General features: G+C 45.2%; 2 protein-coding genes across 6 annotated transcripts in view; one reads left to right on the top strand and one right to left on the bottom strand.

The window, feature by feature from the left end:
* MAP7D3 (MAP7 domain containing 3) overlaps positions 1-14310 on the top strand; it is a 36047-nt gene extending 21737 nt beyond the window's left edge. The window contains 8 exon segments of the mRNA XM_024128154.3: positions 4278-4410; positions 5905-6040; positions 6989-7093; positions 8107-8160; positions 10545-10647; positions 11709-11904; positions 12826-13097; positions 13684-14310. Of these exon segments, the coding sequence (XP_023983922.1) occupies positions 4278-4410; positions 5905-6040; positions 6989-7093; positions 8107-8160; positions 10545-10647; positions 11709-11904; positions 12826-13097; positions 13684-13691 (1007 nt within the window). The 3' untranslated portion in view covers positions 13692-14310.
* A 3407-nt stretch (positions 14311-17717) lies between these two features.
* Positions 17718-20104, bottom strand: part of FHL1 (four and a half LIM domains 1) — a 37098-nt gene continuing 34711 nt past the window's right edge. For 3 of the 5 annotated variants that reach the window (XM_028482206.2, XM_028482207.2, XM_007100252.4), the window contains exons 6-7: positions 19640-19839; positions 17718-19282 (exon numbers count right to left, since the gene is read on the bottom strand). In XM_028482206.2, coding sequence (XP_028338007.1) covers positions 19199-19282; positions 19640-19839 — 284 coding nt within the window. In that variant the 3' untranslated portion in view covers positions 17718-19198. The remainder of the gene's footprint in view (positions 19283-19639; positions 19840-20104) is intronic. The other 2 variants (XM_007100255.4, XM_007100257.4) reach the window with 1 other exon arrangement.

Raw genomic sequence — 20104 nt, 5'->3', positions numbered from 1 at the left:
TGAGTCTGTTTCCGTTTTGTTTTGTTTTTTTTAATTTTAATTGAAACACAGTTGACTTACAATGTTGTGTTAGTTTCAGATGTACAGCAGAGTGATTCAGTTATACATATATATATAAATATACACATTCTTTTTTTACATTCTCTTCCATTATAGGTTATTACAAGATATTGAGTATAGTTCCCTGTGCTATACAGTAGGTCCTTGTTGGTTTTCTGTTTTATATATAGTAGTGTGTATATTTTAATCCCAAACTCCTAATTTTTTTAAAAAAATTAATTAATTAATTAATTATTTTTTATGGCTGTGTTGGGTCTTTGTTTCTGTGCGAGGGCTTTCTCTAGTTGCGGCAAGCGGGGGCCACTCTTCATCGCGATGCGCGGGCTTCTCACTATCGTGGCCTCTCGTTGTGGAGCACAGACTCCAGACGTGCAGGCTCAGTAACTGTGGCTCACGGGCCTAGTTGCTCCACGGCATGTGGGATCTTCCCAGACCAGGGCTCGAACCCGTGTCCCCTGCATTGGCAGGCAGATTCTTAACGACTGCGCCACCAGGGAAGCCCCCAAACTCCTAATTTATCCCTCCCCACCCCTCCCCTTTGGTAACCATAAGATTGTTTTCTATGTCTGTTAGTCTATTTCTGTATTGTAAATAAGTTCATTTGTATCTTTTTTTTAGATTCCACATATAAGCAATATCATATGTTATTTGTCTTTCTCTGTCTAGCTTACTTCACTTAGTATGATAACGTCTTGGTCCTAATATGTTGCTGCAAATGGCATTATTTCATTCTTTTTTATGGCTGAGTAATATTCCATTGTTTATATGTACCACATCTTCTTTATCCACTCCTCTGTCGATGGACATTTGGTTTGCTTCCATGTCTTGGCTAATGTAAATAATGCTGCTGTGAACAATGGGGTGCATGTATCTTTTCGAATTAATGGTTTTCTCCAGATATATGCCCAGGAGTGGGATTGCAGGATCATATGATAGCTCTATTTTTAGTTTTTTAAGGAACCTCCATACTGTTCTCCATAGAGGCTCTACCAATTTACATTCCCACCAGCAGTGTAGGAGGGTTCCTTTTTCTCCACACCCTCTCCAGAACTGATTGTTTGTAGACTTTTTCATGATGGCCATTCTGACTGGTGTGAGGTGATACCTCATTGTAGTTTTGATTTGCATTTCTCTGATAATTTGTGGTGTTGAGCATCTTTTCGTGTGCCTTTTGGTCATCTATATGGCTTTTTTAGAGAAATGTCTACTTAGTTCTGTCCATTTTTTGATTGGGCTTTTGGTTTTTTGCTACTGAGTTGTATAAGCTGTTTATATATTTTGGAAATTAAGACCTTGTAGGTCACATTATTTGCAAATATTTTCTCCCTGTCCATAGGTTGTCTTTTTGTTTTGCTTATGGTTTCCTTTGTTGTGCAAAAGCTTAAAAGTTTGATTAGGTCCCATTTGTTTATTTTTGCTTTTATTCCTATTGCTTTGGGAGACTGACCTAAGAAAACATTGCTACGATTTATGACAGAGAATGTTTTGCCTTTGTTCTCTTCTAGGAGTTTTATGGTGTCCTGTTTTATATTTTAATAGTCTTTAAGCTATTTTGAGTTTAATTTTGTGTATGGTGTGAGGGAGTGTTCTGACTTCATTGACTTACATGTGGCTGTCCAGCTTTCCCAACACCACTTACAGAAGAGACCGTGTCTTCTCCGTTGTATATTCTTGCCTCCTTTGTCAAAGATTAATTGAGCGTAGATACGTGGGTTTATTTCTGGGCTCTCTATTCTGTTCCATTGATCCATATGTCTGTTTTTGTGTCCGTACCACACTGCTTTGATTACTGTAGCTTTGTAGTATTGTCTGACATCTGGGAGGGTTATGCCTCCAGCTTTGTTCTTTTTCCTCAGGATTGCTTTGGATATTCTGAGTCTTTTATGTATGGTTTCATAAAAATTTTAGGATTATTCTGGTTCTGGGAAAAATGTCATGGGTAATTTGATAGGGATCACATTAAATCTGTAGATTGCTTTGTGTAGTGTGGCCATTTTAACAATATTAATTCTTCCAATCCAAGAGCATGGGATATCTTTCCATTTCTTTAAATCGTCTTCAGTTTCCTTTATCAATGTTTTATAGTTCTCAGCATATAACTCTTTTATCTCCTTAGTCAGGTTTACTCCTAAGTGTTTTATTGTTTTTGATGCAATTTTAAAAGGGATTTTTTTCCCTTTCTGATACTTCATTGTTAGTGTAAAGAAATGCAACGGATTTCTGTATGTTAATCTTGTATCCTGCTACTTTGCTGAATTTGTTGATCAGTTCTAGTAGTTTCTGTGTGGAGTCTTGTGTGGGTTTCCTATATATAATATCATGTCAACTACATATAATGACAATTTTCCTCTTTGCTTCCAATTTGGATACCTTTTATTTCTTTTTCTTCTCTGATTGCTATGGCTAGGACTTCCAATACTGTTGTTGAATAGAAGTGGTGAGAGTGGGCATCCTTGTCTTGTTCCAGATTGTAGCAGGAAGGCTTTTAACTTTTCACTTTTGAGTATTAGATTGGCTGTAGGTTTGTCAAAGCTTTTATTATGTTGAGATATGTTCCCTCTATACCAACTTTGGTAAGAGTTTATCATGAAGAGATGCTGAATTTTATCAAAAGCCTTTTCTGCATCTATTGAGATGATCATGTGTTTTTTTTTTTTGTGTGTGGTATGCGGGCCTCCCTCTGCTGTGGCCTCTCCCGTTGCGGAGCACAGGCTCCAGACGCGCAGGCCCAGCGGCCATGGCTCACGGGCCCAGCTGCTCCGCGGCATGCGGGATCCTCCCAGACCGGGGCGCGAACCCGGTTCCCCTGCATCGGCAGGCGGACGCGCAACCACTGCGCCACCAGGGAAGCCCGATCATGTGATTTTTGTCATTTCTTTTGTTGATGTGGTGTATCACATGGATTGCTTTGCGTTTGTTGAACCATCCTTGTGACCCTGTGATGAATCCAGCTTGATCATGGTGTATGATCTTTTTTGTGTCGTTGGGTTTGGTTTGCTAACATTGTTTTTGAGAATTTTTGCATCTATATTCACCAAAGATATTGGCCTGTAATTTTCTTTTTTGGTATTACATGCATTCTTAATATCCATTGACATTACTTAATTTTAAATACACTCGTGAATTTTGGTTTTTGAAGGAATTCCACTGTGAATTCTTTGTAACAGAAATGATCTTTTTATTGCAAATTATTTATTCCTGACTTTTTGAAATCCTCATTTTTTTTTTTTTGTGGTATGCGGGCCTCCCTCTGCTGTGGCCTCGCCCATTGCGGAGCACAGGCTCCGGACGCGCAGGCTCAGCGGCCATGGCTCACGGGCCCAGCCACTCCGCGGCATGTGGGATCCTCCCAGACCGGGGCGCGAACCCAGTTCCCCTGCATCGGCAGGCGGACGCGCAACCGCTGCGCCACCAGGGAAGCCCTGAAATCCTCATTTTTGTATGTAGTTTATTTAAAACAAATTCGTCATACTTAAAACAAATTCGTCACATGAACTAAAATGTTATGCCTCCGTGTGGTCACCTTATTTCACTGATAGTCTTGGTTCCTTTGGTTATCTACAGTTAGCCACTTTATGATCAACCAAATATGTTAGCATACTATTATCAACAGTTAGCTAAACAGTATTTATTTAGTAAAGATGATGCACAATGTACACTGGATATATTTTTTTTTTAATCGAATAATTAAGATTTGTACACTTCAGGGAATTCCCTGGCGGTCCAGTGGTTAAGGACTCAACGCTTTTACTGCCAGGGCCCAGGTTTGATCCCTGGTCAGGGAACTAAGATCCTGCAAGCTACATGGTATGACAAAATAACTTAAAAAATAAAAGATCTGTACACTTCATTTGGACCGAGCATAAGCTTGTCTTCCTCTATATTCAGTATGTCTTTTTTCCCTTAGAGGCAATTCAGTCAGGTATCTCAAAACAGCTAAACCAAAGCAGGAGTACATTATTTCATTTTGGAACAGGTAGTTGTTAAAAATCAACAATATGCTGCTTCTGTTGTTGGGGGGTGGGGGTGAGGGGATGGGAGCTGGGCTTTTGAACAAGAGCTGGTTGCATAAATCACTTATAGTTTATTTATACATTTTAGACCACCGACATACTGTTTGGTTTTTTTAACATCACAGGTTGTCTTGCACCTCTTTGTTGGACTTAGAGGCAGTAAGTTCCCTAAACTTAACTGTTTTACATGTTAATTTAAATTAGAGTCTGGTAATAAAAGCACACCAGGGCCTATGAATGCCGAGGAGGCAACAAAAATTTTGGCAGAGAAACGACGCCTTGCTCGTGAACAAAAAGAAAAAGAGGAAGAAAGACTACAAAAAGAGATGGAACAAAGGTTGGCACAAAATCATCCTTTCTATACTGTAAATCTTGGCTGGGGCCTGAATTCTGGAAGTCAGACTTTATCCTCAAGTTAGATGTATTATAAATTCTCAAATAGTAACTGACTTTTTCTTCAGTGTGAATCAGAAATGACTCGTCGCCTTCTAAACAAATGTGGGGAGCATTTCAAGCAGACAGGACGCTGGTGTGTAGATGAGTGTATGGTCCTTTTTAGTCTCTGTGTCATGTGCCGTCAGGTGTGCTATAAAGATGCATAGAGACCTGAACTCACGTCAGGGGCCTGGATCTCAGTGGGAGCACCTGAGTGTTCACACAAGACTCTCTGTCGCCATTCACTGGCATCAGCCCCTTTCTTTATTTCAAAAGTCCTTTATAACTTTAGAATTTGTAAACCTGTTTAAGAATAAGTTGCACACATCATGACCCTTTCCTACTGAATACTTCCGTGTATACTTCCTAAGAACAAAAGCATTTTCTGACATAACCAGAGTATAATAACTAGTATAAGGAAATTTATTATTTTATTTTCTTATTCAGAGTCAGCAGTTCAATTTGCCATTTGTCCCAGTGACATTCTTTATACGGTTTTTTTTTAGTTCAGAATTCAATCCTTAGACGGTTCATAAAAAATAATATATACACACGTAGAGTTAGTAACTGGTAAAGCAACTTTGCTTGAAACGTTTTTGTAAGTTTGAAAATAAAAAGTTACCAAAAAAAGAAAAAAATTGTAAACCTGGAAAGGATACTTCTTGTGTTTTACTGGGTTTCCAATGACTTGTGGGCTGCCATTGTCATGTACAGTTGTGTGCATTCTGCCTCAATCTAAAGGTTTCTTGATCTTCGATCTCAAGGCCCATTTGATTTGGGGCCTTCTAATGTAAACCTCTGTCCACTGCCTGCAAAGAATAACTAGTCCTGACTTTGTTTTTAAGGATTAAGTGTTTCTGAATCACAGTCACATGCTTTCCATGTACCTTATATGGGTTTGGGAGAAAGGAGGAGGAGACATTGTGAATAGAAAAAACCCCTATAACTTGAAGAATATTATTCATTGCTTCATGTAAACAGAGCTAGTTTAACATTTTAAAAGCCCTGAGTACCAGTCATTGTAGACTGGGCTTTTCTTCTCTGAGCACCACCAGACCCTCCTCTAAATTCTCTCTCTCACACCCCCATGTGAGACTGGGTGTGAGCATACGTCTAAAACAGTTAAGAAGGAGTGATTTTATATGTGTGTGTGTGTGTGCGTGCGTGCGCATTTGTGTTTTAAGACGCAAAGTAGCCCACTACTTAATAGAAATCTTTTTCTACTCCCAAGGGCTAGTTTCCCCCATTTAAAAAAGATGAAATTATGCAAATCCTGTGTAGTAACAACACAGAAAAAGTGGTGAATCTGGTGTAAATAGAAATTGTATTACGATACACAAGCAGCTTTACTATAAAAATGCACATAATAAGAGTTATTTAAATATTCTGTCATCAGGAAAATGAAAGACATAGCAAAGAAAGCCGATGAAGGCCAACAAGAGGAGTTCTCAAAATTTGGAGATGGGCAACCACCAAAGGAGATAAAGAAGAAAGGAAGTCAAGAACAAGAAGACCAAAAAGTAGAACTCCAGGTTTGTCCGCTCCCCACTTGATCAAGGGATGAGAACCAGATTCTGAAATTGAGTAGAAACCCAAAGCAAAAGTCTGTTTCTCCAAGACAGAAAACAAGCAGATGCTACATGCTCTGGTTGCATTCACATTACAGTCTCGCTATTACCAGTGTCTCTGTGAGCTGTTCTCAGCCACCCTTGGCCGAATCCCAGAAGGTTTTCCAAGTGAAACAAAAGCAGAAAGCAGCAAATTACAGATGAGCGGTCCTTTAGTTTGTCTCCATAAATAATATTACAGCTTGGTTTCGGGAAATCCAGATCGCTCACAGAGATTAAATGTCCTGTGTGAGTTTTCCCAGCCCTGCATTCTGTGGTGACACTTAACACCTGCGCCACAACAGATAAGATACAAATTATGAATGCCTCATCAGATTCACTGATGAGAATGTCACCCATGTAAATTTAAATCACCAGGTAAATGAACCCCCAAACTGAGCTCAGACTATACTCAGTTTAAATTATTGTTGTAGCCTAATTTATATTCCAGTTTTAGTGTATCATGTATCAAAATCAATTAATATGTTACATAAATGATTGTATGCATTTGCATTCCTAGAGAAAGTACCTTTAGGAATCCTCTTGCTGCTTTTGAGAAGTGTGAGACTTGGCTTCTGATGCCTGTGTCAGTGGAAGACTACACATTCACATACATACTTGAAACGATCATGGTCTGACAACCCTGAGGTCCTGAAGGGGATTAACATGGCTTGTAAATCCTTGTGATAATAGTTAGGCTAGTTCTGTATATTTTTGCTAATGCTTTTAAAACTGATGATCCATGAATGTTATATATGTGGGTACTCTCAATCAAAAGGTTACATTCTTTTATTCTGGGTAACATCTTACTGTTTCACTGATGTCACTCAGATATATTGAGATTCAATGATATTTTTTATACACATTTTCTAGAAAAGTGATGCGAAAATAAAAGCTCAGGAGGAGGCTGACAAACGCAAGAGGGAGCACGAGAGAATTATGTTACAGAATTTGCAGGAGAGATTAGAAAGAAAAAAGGTACTCCTTCTCTCTGTTTGGGGGGTTTGCTTCTTTGTTTAAAACAATTGTTGGGCACATTATATCAAAACATGTTTTTGAAAATGACAAGTAAGTGATATGCTAGCCTTGGTTGTTTTCCCTCTGTACTCTCTTATCCAAGGATCTGACCCCTTCTCCCTAGAATGATCTCCTCTTACGGATCACACCTCTCCCTCGTGGACCACTGATGACCATTACAGGGATATCTGTATACAGCAAATCTCGGGGAACAAAGCTCCTTTGAACAGAGTCACTCAGGTCATGGTAGGGGTTGGTGGAAGTGAGAGTTTTTTCTAAACTGGCTGGAAATTGCAGCAGCTGACTGGGGAGAAGCAGAAGGTGGAGGCTTCCCTGAGAGGCCAAGGCGCAGGCTGTTCGCAAGGTGGGGCCTCACTTTGTGCGAGCCTCGTGGCTTGTCTGGGAGCAAGAAAGGCCCTGGGCCAGGCAGGGTACTTCACGGCGCCTCTGTCAGGAGATCAGTCACCCTGAGGAGGCCAGAGAGCTGCAGCTCTCCTCGCCTTCAGGAAAGAAGGGAGCTCTCAGCCCTCCTGCGTGTGCTCCTTCTAGTAACAAAACCTCTGGCGGGGTTGCACTGCTGGGGTGCATTCTTTTCATTAACTCTGCTTCACTCGTGGTCTGTTCAGACTAAAATCATGTTCACAAGTTCTAATTGGTTTGCAATAATATGTGCTTAGTCTAAGTAATAAACTTCCACGTCAGCAAAATCAGGAGTGAGAAGTCATTTGGACTTCTGTGTTAGGATAACAAGTACACCCGTCACTGCTCAGGGTGTTTTCTAGATGATCATGAAACTGGGCTTGAAGGAAGGCACCCAGCTGCTGGCCCAGGGCCTTGCGTTGGTTATATCTGTGGCGTTGGAGCAGTCACTGATATTGTCCGCTTCTGGAACATGGAAATAATCAACTTCTTCAGGACCAGTGTTTTGTTTTTAATCTGTTTTCATGTTTGAATTTTTATTTTCCTTTAAATAGAGAATTGAGGAAATTATGAAGCGGACAAGAAGGCCAGATTCAAGTACCTCAAAGGTAGTCTGTGTGCTCCTACCAGCAGTGTATAAGAATTCCTGTTGCTTCACATTCTTTCCGACTTTTTAATTTTTGCCCATCTCTGGTGGTAATGAAATAACATATCACATTGGCATTTCCCCGATTATTAAAAACGTTGAGCATGTTTTCATACCTTTAGTTAGCTTTCATGTTTTTTCTTGTGTGGAATGCTTGTTTAGGTCTTTTGCCCAAAACTTCCTGGCTGACTTGTCTTTTCCTTACTCATTGGTAGTTCTTTAAATGTTCTAGAAACTTCTCCTTTCTTGCTTGTATGTGTTGCAGATATCATCTCCCAGTTTGTGGCTTGTCGTTTCTTCTTGCTGTCTGCTGCTACATAGAAGTTCTTGATTTTCACATCACTGAATTTATCAATATTTTGGGATGACTAATGGAGTCGGGTGCCTTATTGGCCATTTGGAGATTCACTTTGGTGAAGTGCCTTTTCAGATCCTTTGCCCCTGCTTCCATTCGGTCACCTGCCTTTTTCCTATTGATCTGTAGGAGATTTTACCTGCTCTACTTCTGAGCCCTTTGGACATCTGTATTGCAGTTATTAGCCCCTGTGCAGTAGTTTGCCTGACACTGTCATAATGTCTTTTGATAAACAGAAGCTTATTTTTTGTTTGTTTGTTTTGTTTTTTTAAATTTAATTTTATTTTTTATACAGCAGGTTCTTATTAGTCATCTATTTTATACATATTAGTGTATGGGATTTGGTGAGAAGTTTTATAGCAATGGTTCAAGGGTGGGGTTGATAATAAGGATCAGGGTGTATGCAGGGCCTGCATTCTTTTTTTTTTAACATCTTTATTGGGGTATAACTGTTTTACAATAGTGTGTTAGTTTCTCCTTTACAACAATGTGAATCAGTTATACATATACATATGTTCCCATATCTCTTCCCTCTTGTGTCTCCCTCCCTCCCACCCTCCCTATCCCACCCTTCTCGGTGGTCACAAAGCACAGAGGTGATCTCCCTGTGCTATGCGGCAGCTTCCCACTAGCTATCTAATTTACATTTGGTAGTGTATATATGTCCCTGCCACTCTCTCACTTCGTCACAGCTTACCCTTCCCCCTCCCCATGTCCTCAAGTCCATGCTCTAGTAGGTCTGTGTTTTATTCCCGTCCTACCACTAATCTCTTCATGACATTTTTTTTTCTTAGATTCCATATATATGTGTTAGCATACGGTATTTGCTTTTCTCCTTCTGACTTACTTCACTCTGTATGACAGACTCCAGGTCTATCCACCTCATTACAAATTAACTCAGTTTCATTTCTTTTTATGGCTGAGTAATATTCCATTGTATATATGGGCCACATCTTCTTTATCCGTTCATCTGTTGATGGACACTTAGGTTGAGAAGCTTATTTTAATGAAGTGAAATTTAGCAGTTTCTTTCCTTTATGGTTAGTGCTTTCAGGGTATATCTCATAAGTATTTGTTTACCGCCACCCTTCCCTCCCTGGCCCCAGTGTCCTGTCTTTTGATGGTTTGCATGCATCTAAGGTCTTTTTCCCCCAGATTCGGTGTTCTTTACCCTCTGAGCTACAAAACTGATATTTTGCCTGTTTACAGTTGCCCAGTTGTGGTCACTCATATCATGAAAATTTAGAATAGAAATGTCATTCCTGAAAAGTGCTGGGAGTCGCCATCTCAAGGATCATTTAGCCCATTGGCCTGAGACGCCCTGCCTCAAGCAGCAGCCAAGAACTTTTTTAGCCAAGGCCCCACCTTGGCAGAGCCCCCATGCCAGCCCAAAGCTGTTGCCCCTTGGCTCCCACTCAGGGAAGTCTTTCATTCTTGAGTGGCTTTCCCTAGCTGCAGGACACGGGCCACCTGTCCTGTCCTCTATAGATTCTGTGGGCCAAAGAGGTTAGATTCTTTTTTTTAACCATTTAACTGAAATGACAAAAATTAGCCATCAATCCAGGTGTGAAATCTGTCTTTTTTTAAAAAAAATTTATTTATTTTTATTTTTGGCTGCATTGGGTCTTCGTTGCTGCACGCGGGCTCTAGTTGCAGCGAGCAGGGGCTACTCTTCGTTGCGGTGCGCGGGCTTCTCATTGCGGTGGCTCCTCTTGTTGCGCAGCACGGGCTTTAGGCACGCGGGCTTCAGTAGTTGTGGCTCGTGGGCTCTAGAGCGCAGGCTCAGTAGTTGCGGCGCACGGGCTTACTTGCTCCGCGGCATGTGGGATCTTCCCGGGCCAGGGCTTGAACCCATGTCCCCTTCATTGGCAGGTGTATTCTTAACCACTGCACCACCAGGGAAGCCCTGAAATTTCACTCTCTTCTTTGAAATAACCAAGTCAGGATGACCGAATATTAGATGTAATCATGACTTTCATTTTTCATGGTAGGCTACAGAGACATTCAGCAATGATGCATATGAGGAGGACGAGGCAGACGATGAGGACGAGTCAGAAAGTGACAGCGATTCCTTTGATGACATGCATCCATCAGGTTTGCTTGCCTTCTGAGTTCTGTTAGTCACTATTTAGAAGCTGGACTGTCTAGGCTCATCCAAAGGTTTCTCCGCTTCTGAGCTGTGTGGATTTGAGCAGGTTACTCAACCTCTCTGTTCAGTTTTCCCATCTGAAAAAGGGGAAGCTAATGTTGTCCTTTCCCTAGGGTGGGCATGAGATTGCAGTGAGATCATGTAGTGCTAACGGTGCCTGACACATAGCAAACTCTCAATAAATATTAGCTGCTGCTACAGCTGTTACTGTGTTTCGGGTTGTGCTGAGAGACTGTAAATGGCAGCTCTTTCTCAGCTCGGTGTGAGGCTTACTAGCATCTCGCAGTTCAGGACCTTGTGGCGCATTCATGACTGATCATAGGTAGAATGCCACTCCCCGCCTCACTGAGAGAAAATGAGAATCATGTAGTGATATGAGTGCCCCTAAGTACTGTTGAGTCTCGTTCATTCCCTGGTGAGTAGGAACCACTTACTGGCCACAGTAATGGCATTTGAGAAAACACGATTCGTTCACCCTTTATGGCGTAGCGGGTATCGAACACACAAGTCGGGCACTCTGCTAGCTACTGGGGCCTCAAGGAACCACAGCCAGTGGGGAGCCAGACATGAACAGACCGTGGTGCCGCCACAAGCTGGTCACACTTAAAAGAAGTTTGGCCAGAATGCCACGAGAACGGAGCAGTAGGGGCAGCTGAGCTGTAGGCTCCACCTTAGGGCGTTGGCAAAGGTTGAGGCCGGAGGCGAGACTAAAAGAAGAGGCTCATCAGGAAGGAGGCGCAAGAAGCGTGCTGCCATCCTGCCCTCTGGCCGTCATTCTCTGCTGGCAAAGGAGAGAGGGCAAGTTCCTTCAAGGTGGCGCTTTGTGCTTTGAGGGCTGGCTGGGCTTGTGCCCTGGGCAGTAGCCCAGGCCATGGCTCCGGGAAGTGCTGCCATGAGACAGCTCCTGCCTTCAGGCAGGCTTCCTCCCGAGCCGACAGGCACCTTGCTTGTCTTGTTGAAACTCCGGTTTTAATCTTGTTGCTCTTTTTTTTTTTTTTCCCTCTAGCTTTTATAAATGGCATGGAGTCATCCACAAAACCAAAAACACATTTTAAAAATGTGAAGAACACTCGCAAGCTGGTGTTTTTAGATGCGACTTCTAGCTACATCCGTAAAGAGACAAAAACACTTTTAAATTGTGACATGAAAACCTTCAGACAAAAAAGAGTGAAAGACCCTTTGAATCAGACAAAGAGTGCCAGGTGAGTCCCTAGGTGAGTTCATCAGAATACACTTGGAAAGGTTATGATTGGCATTCTTAGAAGGATGCATGAGATTATTGACTGAGCTCTTAGTTTGTACCAAACACTGTGTCAAGCACTCGACTTATAGAAACAAACTAATCCCCACAGCAGCCTTGCTTAGTAAGGATGGGCATCCCTATTTTTACAGGCGAGAAAACTCAGGCGTGCAGAGATTATGGGCCTTATTTGCCCAACATCCCACTGTTCAAGGGCAGAGCCCAAATTCAAACCCAGATACACCTGACTCCAAACTGCTTTTATTCATGCTGGTTAGTGTTGTCTCATACAGTCAGGGAAGGGGACATTGATTGAGTGACTACAGTATACCAGGCATTTTAACTATTTTAATTCTCATGGCAACTCTGAGTTTGATATTAAAGTCCTCACTGTGCATATGGGAAACTGAGGGTCAGAGTTTAGGTCAGAAGAACAGGACCAGATTCCTGGAAAGGAAGGCTCCTTGGGCAATGGCCTGAAAAGACATTAACCTGCAAGGCCCGTGGAAACAATCTGCTGAGAGACTCAGTGATGGCGTGGAAAGAGCACTGGAGCTGGCAAAGCCACATTAGTCCTCACTCCGCCTTACTGGCCGTGTCCCGGATCTGCTTGAAGTAGGGACAGCGTCCCTAGAGCCCTGCATGCTCAGCTGCTCCTGGTGCCCCTCAGCGTCCCGTGGAACCCTAGGACCTGGGAGGACACAATTTGCAAACCAGTGTGTTCTGTGATCTCCAGGGTCCCTTCCATCCAGCCTTCCCATTCTGTGATTCTGAAAGTTTATTTATGTCCAAGGCATTTCTTAGAATTAAATTGTAAAGCTTCTTTCAGGCAAAGCCTTGGTTTGGGGATAATCCGGATTATAACCAAAATATCTCTTTCCAGATCCTCCACCAAAAGAACAGCCAACCGAGCAGCCAAAACCGGAAAGGCAGAAACCAGCAACACCGTGGGACCTTCCAAGAGCTTACATTCAGAGGCACAGGATTGGGTCTGTGACAAGATTATTGACATCACAAGCGAGATAGAACCACCTAAGTCCAGTATCCCTCCTGATAGCCAAAAACACCATCTGAAAGGTCCCGTGACATCCTGCCTAAGTCACCAGCCTCCTATAGACAACAAGAAAACAAGCAGATCTGTTTCTGCTCGATCAGGTAAGGCCTCATCCCGTCTTCACTTCATTTGAAAGGTAGTTGACCTTGAACCCTCCTGTGTTGCCAGCTGTTCCAGGGTTGTCTTGGTGAGGGAGAAGACAGTGGTTGGTCTAAAACTAGGTTGATGTCGAAGAGCCCTCCATTAAGTTAGTTTTGAGAGGGTAAATGACTTGATTCTAATTTTTATGGCCTGCATTTCCTGCCAGATATACAAAGTAGGGTTCATTTCAAACCCCAGACCCCTCAGGTTCCCCTGCACTTCTGACCCACTGGCTGCTGTACAGCACACAAGTAATCATTTAGGGCAGAGGGTTAGTGAGTTTTTTTGGAATTAGTCTCTCAACCTGTGTTTCTAAAACCAAAAGGCCTGTGTTTTTCTTTCCTCGAGAAGCTCTCTTTGAAATTGAGAGGAGCTTGGGCCCATTTGGGGCTTGGGGAACGTTTATAGGAGCACCAGTGTGTCAGCAACTCCAGGGGCGCTACTGAGGGTCCCAGGCCCACCTCAGAGCGGAGCCGGGGCCCACTCGGTGTGGAACCAGCGTTTTTCTCTACTAACCTTCTTTCTTTTCGTTTTCCCTCTGGTCAGATATGTAAACCTCATCCAGCCTGGAAGAGAATCCATTCTCCACTCTGGTAAAAATCACGTCTCTCGTTCTTGTGTTTTCCTGCCAACACGTTTGAGTCTGTATGAAGGGTGTCTTTATAAAATGCTAACTCTTGAGTTTCTGAGAGAATCTCTACCGGAGGAATAGTTTTTTCTCAGTATATATTTGAAATCCGAAAATCGTGTTTACTCCACTTAACAATTACTTTAATGTACCAATTAAAATCTCACATTCGATCTTGTAGAGAGCATGATGGCTTATTTGAGGGCCTCAAGATTCCTCACAGGAGCTTTGTTTGGATTGTTCTTAATACACAAATACAGAAGGTTGCAAAATATTAAATCACATTTTACCACTGTGTAGGTATATTTCTAACTCGGCCGTAGTCTGCCAGCCCCATACAAAGGCACTGATACCCCCAAATACTGCGAGCCCTAGAAGGTGTGGTCTTTAGCATCTTCCCTGCTTTTGTCGGTGTTTCATTTTGAAGTACATACTGCCGTTTATCTATAAAAACGTTATTATTTTTATTGTGTACATAAGGCCGTATTTGGCTGTTGTCTGATGGGGTAGGTTTAATTCCTCTAAATGTTTAGTGTGTATAATCTTTTTCAGCTTGTGCTCTCCAGGCCTGCCCTTCAGTATACACTCAGGCTTGAGATGTGGAATCAAAATTCGCTTGCCTTTCTCCAGCGGCTGGCTGCGAGTGAGTGACAGGAGCGGTGTTATTCTTCGGTCCCCTTGATCGGCACAGAGACATACACAGTGTACACGCACACACGTGTACACAGGATATATGTTTCCTGAAATCCATTGAATCCTGTTTAAACCATTGACTGACTAAAACTTGAATTCAAATTAGTGGTCCCAATGCTAATGAGTTTTCTGGTGAATCACAAATAGTTTGAAGCAGGCCCGTGTTCCTTTGTAGCCACCAGTCTTCGGTTAGTAAAAGGAAGTAGTTATTCTCTCTGATTCCCTAGTTCTTTGCTATTCAGAGTACTGTATCTTTGTTATAGAATAGAGCTTGGTGCCTTAGATTTAAAAACTTTTTATACCCTAGCTCTTTTATAAAAAAGGCAGAGACAGTCATCTTAACAGATGTGATTCTGGTATTTTTCTGTACAGATTTCACATGTTGAAACACTGTTACACCTTCATATAAATGTGTGTGCTCTATGCAATAAACTTTGCAGGTAAAGCGAGTTTTCTTCTTATTTTAATAATAAAAAATGTACTGGTGGTGGTGTAAAGGTGACACCCGTTGTTAACCAAGCTGTGAACACAGGCAACCAGTATGTTCGATAAGTTAAGTAATCAAATCCTCTGATAAGTAATCAAATCCTCCGATGCCCCTCTGCAGTCACTTGGTGATTTGGCGGCGTTCCACCATATGGGGCAGTAAGGTGTGAATTTTGAACTCTGGTCTTCTTCCTGCACCTGTTTCAGTGCTTGTTAACTCTTCCCTGTGATGGCTCTGACTTATACTTGAGGCCAGTGATTAAAGTGTCTTTCCTTTTACTGTGGTAAAATTCACAAAAGTGGCATTTAGTACATTTACAGTGTACAACCATCACTGCTATCTTGTTCCAGAATGTTTTCATTATCCTAAAAAGAAACTCAGTACCCTTTAAGCAGTCACTCCCCATTCCCTCTCCCACAGCCCCTTTTTTTTTTTTATAAATTTATTTATTTTATTTATTATTTTTGGCTGCGTTGGGTCTTCGTTGCTGCGCGCGGGCTTTCCCTGGTTGCGGCGAGCGGGGGCTGCTCTTCGTTGCGGTGCGCGGGCTTCTCAGCGCGGTGGCTTCTCTCGTTGCGGAGCACGGGCTCCAGGCGCACGGGCTTCAGTAGTTGTGGCTCGCGGGCTCTAGAGCGCAGGCTCAGTAGTTGTGGCGCAGTGGTTTAGTTGCCCCGCGGCACGTGGGATCCTCCCGGACCAGGGCTCGAACCCGTGACCCCTGCATTGGCAGGCGGATTCTTAACCACTGCGCCACCAGGGAAGTCTCTCCCACAGCCCTTTTAAACATCACGTCTGGTGCTGGCTGCGCATGAGCAAAACACATGTGCTTTTGAAAGTGTGAGCGGTGCACTCAGGCAGTCATTGTGCCCTGTTAACATGCGCATCCCTTCATGACATCACGGTTAACGGTGTGTGGCCAAACCAGTGTTTTGATCTGCCCATAAATGTTTAGTTTCTAATCTGGAAACATGTTCCACGGCACTAGGTTTTGTGTTGGATAAGGTGAGGTCCTTGTCTATCCCCGATCTTTGGCACCTGGTGCTTTGAGAACAGCGGCAGCCATTCCCCACTTGGCATTCAGTACCAGGCCATCCACTGGGGCTGTTGAACCAGGACATTCCCGGGTGCGCAGACAACCTGAAGTGTACGGTCAGAGCACCCTGCTGTGACAGCCCTGAGGTGATGGACGCTGACCCGGCCTCCGTGCTTGCCGTAGGCTGAGGGCAGGCCCCTGGCCTCTCCCGGTGGAATCTGCAGGTAGCGCATTTCCCACACCCGTGTCGTCCGCGCCCCCCGCTGCCCCCGTGTGCAGTGAAGCTTTTCAACAGCTCCGATCCCCGGCAACCAGAAAAACGCGGTGAGAACACTAGAAAGGATGCTGGACAGGAGGTGTGAGGACCCGAATTCCTGCTGAGGGGGCTGCAAGCCCTCCAAGCAACTCTGCGCCCGTCACGGCCCCTCTGAGCCGTTCCTGTCCGGTGAGCGGGCTGGGGGGCTGCGCTAGGATCTCGGAGGGCCCTCAGTTCTCAGGAGTCGCTCACTCCCTGGCGAGAGCTAGAGGGTCGGGAGGTGGGCGTAGAACCGCAGCAGCAGCTGGTGCCAAGACGCACGGCCCGGAGGCAGACTGACTGCCTCCCCGCAGTCGTCCGAGCCCCGCACACCCCGCAGGCCTGCTCAGTTGAAACAGGTCCCAGAAAGGCCGCCTTGCCCTCGGTCTCCCTCCCCACCAGTCCAGTTCCAGTGTTTCCAGATGATGGGCTCGTCTCATCATTATTATTATTTCCCCAACAACAACAAACAACTGTGTTGTAATAACCGTAGTTGTGTTTACACATTCTATGTGCCAGGTACTTTATAGGTGTATCATCATTTTAAACCCTCACAACAACCTTGTAAGCTCCCTTGGGAAGAAATGCTCACGGTTTCCTATAGACGGGTTTTGACTCCTAACAAACACACACACACGCACGGCAAACGTTAGCCCCGAAGGGGTTCTGTCCTTTGATTAGCCCGGGCGTGAGGAGGCTCCTCCGAGACGAGGCCCTCTCCTCCCGCCTCAGCCTTTAGCGGAAGTGTCCTGAGGCGTCTGCAGCAGACACCCGTGTCACCGGGCACCCAGCGCCGTCCTGAAACGACCACGTGGCGGGGACGGCTCGGACGCCCGGAGAACCTGAGCCTCGGGGGTGCGGCCGTGATCTACAAGCTACCTCCACCTCTGCCCACACCGTCCGTCCCCATGTCCCCCCAGCCCTGAGATGATACAGGGGCCGCAGCGAGCAGCCTCCCCAAATAAGCGGCAGCCTCGAGGGGGCGCCTTCTTCCGACGGTGGGGGAGCGGCAGTTGAGGGCACAGCGGCGCTCGCCGCAGCTCGGGGCTCCAGGGGGCACAGGGCAAGGGCAGCCACCAGAGAGAGCAGGGACGGGTGACTTCTCGGTGACCAACTTCAGCCGCAGTTAGTTAGTTAGTTAGTTAGTTCCCTTCCCACGTCCGGCCCCCGGGCCAGAGGAAGTCAGCGTGCTCCTTTTAAGGGGTATGAACATCTGGGAAATGTTATTTTGGGTCAGGATGGGGTTTTTCGGTGACTGTTTTTAACTGCATCCAAGCGCTGTTACAGGTTGGTTTTATCTTGTAATTCGTGCAGTTGCACTCCACCGCACTGAACTGAGCACGTCCTCGAAGGAAGGAAAAGTTAGTTAGTTATTCAGGTTTCTGGATCAGCAGTATCACCTTAGAACAGTTGCACCGGACAGAATTAGAAGTCGGGAGGCAAGTTATTTATATGCTGCTTTATTTCTGTAAGGATACACTGAAGTGTCAGATGATCGTAGCTAATGACAAAATGTAGAAATGAGGCATCGGCTTCTCTAACCACTCCTACAAGAATGTTAATGTGCACTGTCATTACACGTGTACTCTTGATATCGTCTCATTATACTATGTAATATAACAATGTAGCTAGAATACGGTAAGTAGGTGATCCTGCATCTCAGGTAAGCGCTACGTGGAAATCCGGTGCCGCCTGCGGCGACAGTGGCCTCCGCACGCCCCCAGAGAGCCAGCTAAGCTCTTGAGGAACAGCCCTCAGAATCCCAAGGGAAGGGACTTGGGGGGGCCTGCTTATTAACACACGGACACAGAGCAGACAAGTACCGTGTTACAAGGGATTCCACTTGTCACTGTTGGGAAGTGTCATATCCGTGTCAATGACAGCCCTGGCGCCTGCTCACCTACCCCTCTCGAGTTTTATGGTTACTTCGGTAGGATGACTTTCAAAACTGCAGGAACGCCTGAGGGGTCTAACATATTTCCATGCAAGTCTCCAAACCCAATAAGCTATGTTGCTATTAATTAAAACGAAAATATTTATTATTAATTAAAAAAAGATAAAGGACAGCTGGGTTAGTTTTGTTAGGCTTCCAGAAGTATTCGCTGTGGTGACGTTCTTCTGAAACAGGCTTGTTTGATTGTTTTCTCAGATCTGCCTACACTTTGCAAATCACCTGCACGCTCCATGTTTGAAAGTAGGAACGCTCAGAAAAACACGCCACACGGGGGGATCAAACGTTAGTACAGGGGAAAAGGTCAGTTGAGAATTACTGCTAAATTCAAATGTTAATTCTCTGGAAACCCGTTGTTAGTCATTTGAAAGCACAAAAGAACAGAAGGAAGGTTTTGATGAGGAAGTTAAACCATGCATTTCGCTAAGTTCTTTCTGCTCACAGAACAGGGTGAGCAGCCGAGTTGGAGCAGCCGCTGCAACTCTGAAGTGTCGTGTGGCCGACACGGTGGGTCCCAGCTGAGCCACAAGAGGCATCTCAGTGGGTGGGGGGGGGGGCTTTATCTCTTAGGCTTCTTGCTTACATCACTAAGCAGCTACATGGTCAGCACTTTTCTGCTCTATGATAAACATGCAGAAGAGTCAGTCTAGCTAAGTGTTCGTTTGCTAATGGCAGCTATGGAGGAATTAACTTGCCGCAGGGTTGCTTTGGCTAAGCCCTAACACGGCCACTGCGCGCGCTTACTTGAGTAGTAACTGTAAAACGGGAGGAGGGACGGGAGGAGCAACCCTGAAGGGGGGGGGGAGGGGCCGCTCTCGCCCGCGGGTGCCGCCGGGCAGAGGGCGAGAGGGCTCGAGGAACAAGACTCAAATTCCACTTCACAGGACAGGAGCCCCTGTCACTTTACAGCTTTTTGGCACAGTCGGGGCAATACACTTGCTCCTGATGGAAAACAAAGCGCTTGTTGGCCAGATTCATGGAGCATTTTTTGCAGTGGAAGCAGTAGTCGTGCCAGGATTGTCCTTCATAGGCCACCACACTGGAGCCTTTACCAAACCCTGCGGAGGAAACAAAAGCAAACAAAAGCGACAGCTGAGTGGACACAGGTGGCAGCCAGGCCGCCGCCTTGCCCATTCACGGAGCCGACAAGCACGCGGGCAGCGTCCGCCCGGCGCGCCCGGCCCCCCGCTCCACCGCGCACCGTCCCCCGCGCCGCCGGGACCTGAGAAGATGCCGGAGCTCAGTCGAGGGCCCCCTTGCTCTCCAGAACCCACATCCCCTGCCACCGCCATCGCCCTGTGACTGATGCGCACCGACCTCCCAGCACCACCAGTTTCTTTGATTTAGGTCAGGGCCATGGCATCAAAGCGGCCACCAGGAGGCAAACTTGGGCTGTTTGTGGGGTGTGCACTTACCGGGCCTCGAGGAGCTGCTAAGCTTCGATTTTTTCTATAAAGAACCACCACCCACGAGGGACAAGTCCTCTCTCCACCCGGATGCCTGCCCCGGAGGTTGGCGCTGGGAAACAGGGTGAGAGGCAAGCGTTTCCCGTGGCACACTGGGGGCTTCCTAGCTTTAGAGACTGGGTGGCTCACTCTTGACACAGTCCTTTTCCCTGAGGATGGCAAAAGTCTTCTCAAATGTACATTTCAAGGCTCCCCGGGAGATGGGAAAATTGGAGGCGGGGGAGAGGGCCCAGGGCACGTGGACCGCGGCCGCGAGATGAGGAATGAAGTGATTAGCTCGGCTCCTGATCGCAAAAGAACTGCCCACTGGCACCTCTGAGCTAGCCTTCCGCTATGGGGTGTTCTCATCCCAGCTCCTCGCTCTCCGGCCTCCGCCCCCTCCCCTCCCCTCCCCTCCCCCACCCCAGCCCACCC

This window comes from Physeter macrocephalus, chromosome 21 (assembly GCF_002837175.3).
Source record: "Physeter macrocephalus isolate SW-GA chromosome 21, ASM283717v5, whole genome shotgun sequence".
NCBI lineage: Eukaryota > Metazoa > Chordata > Mammalia > Artiodactyla > Physeteridae > Physeter > Physeter macrocephalus.
This window is presented reverse-complemented; position numbering and strand designations above follow the sequence as displayed.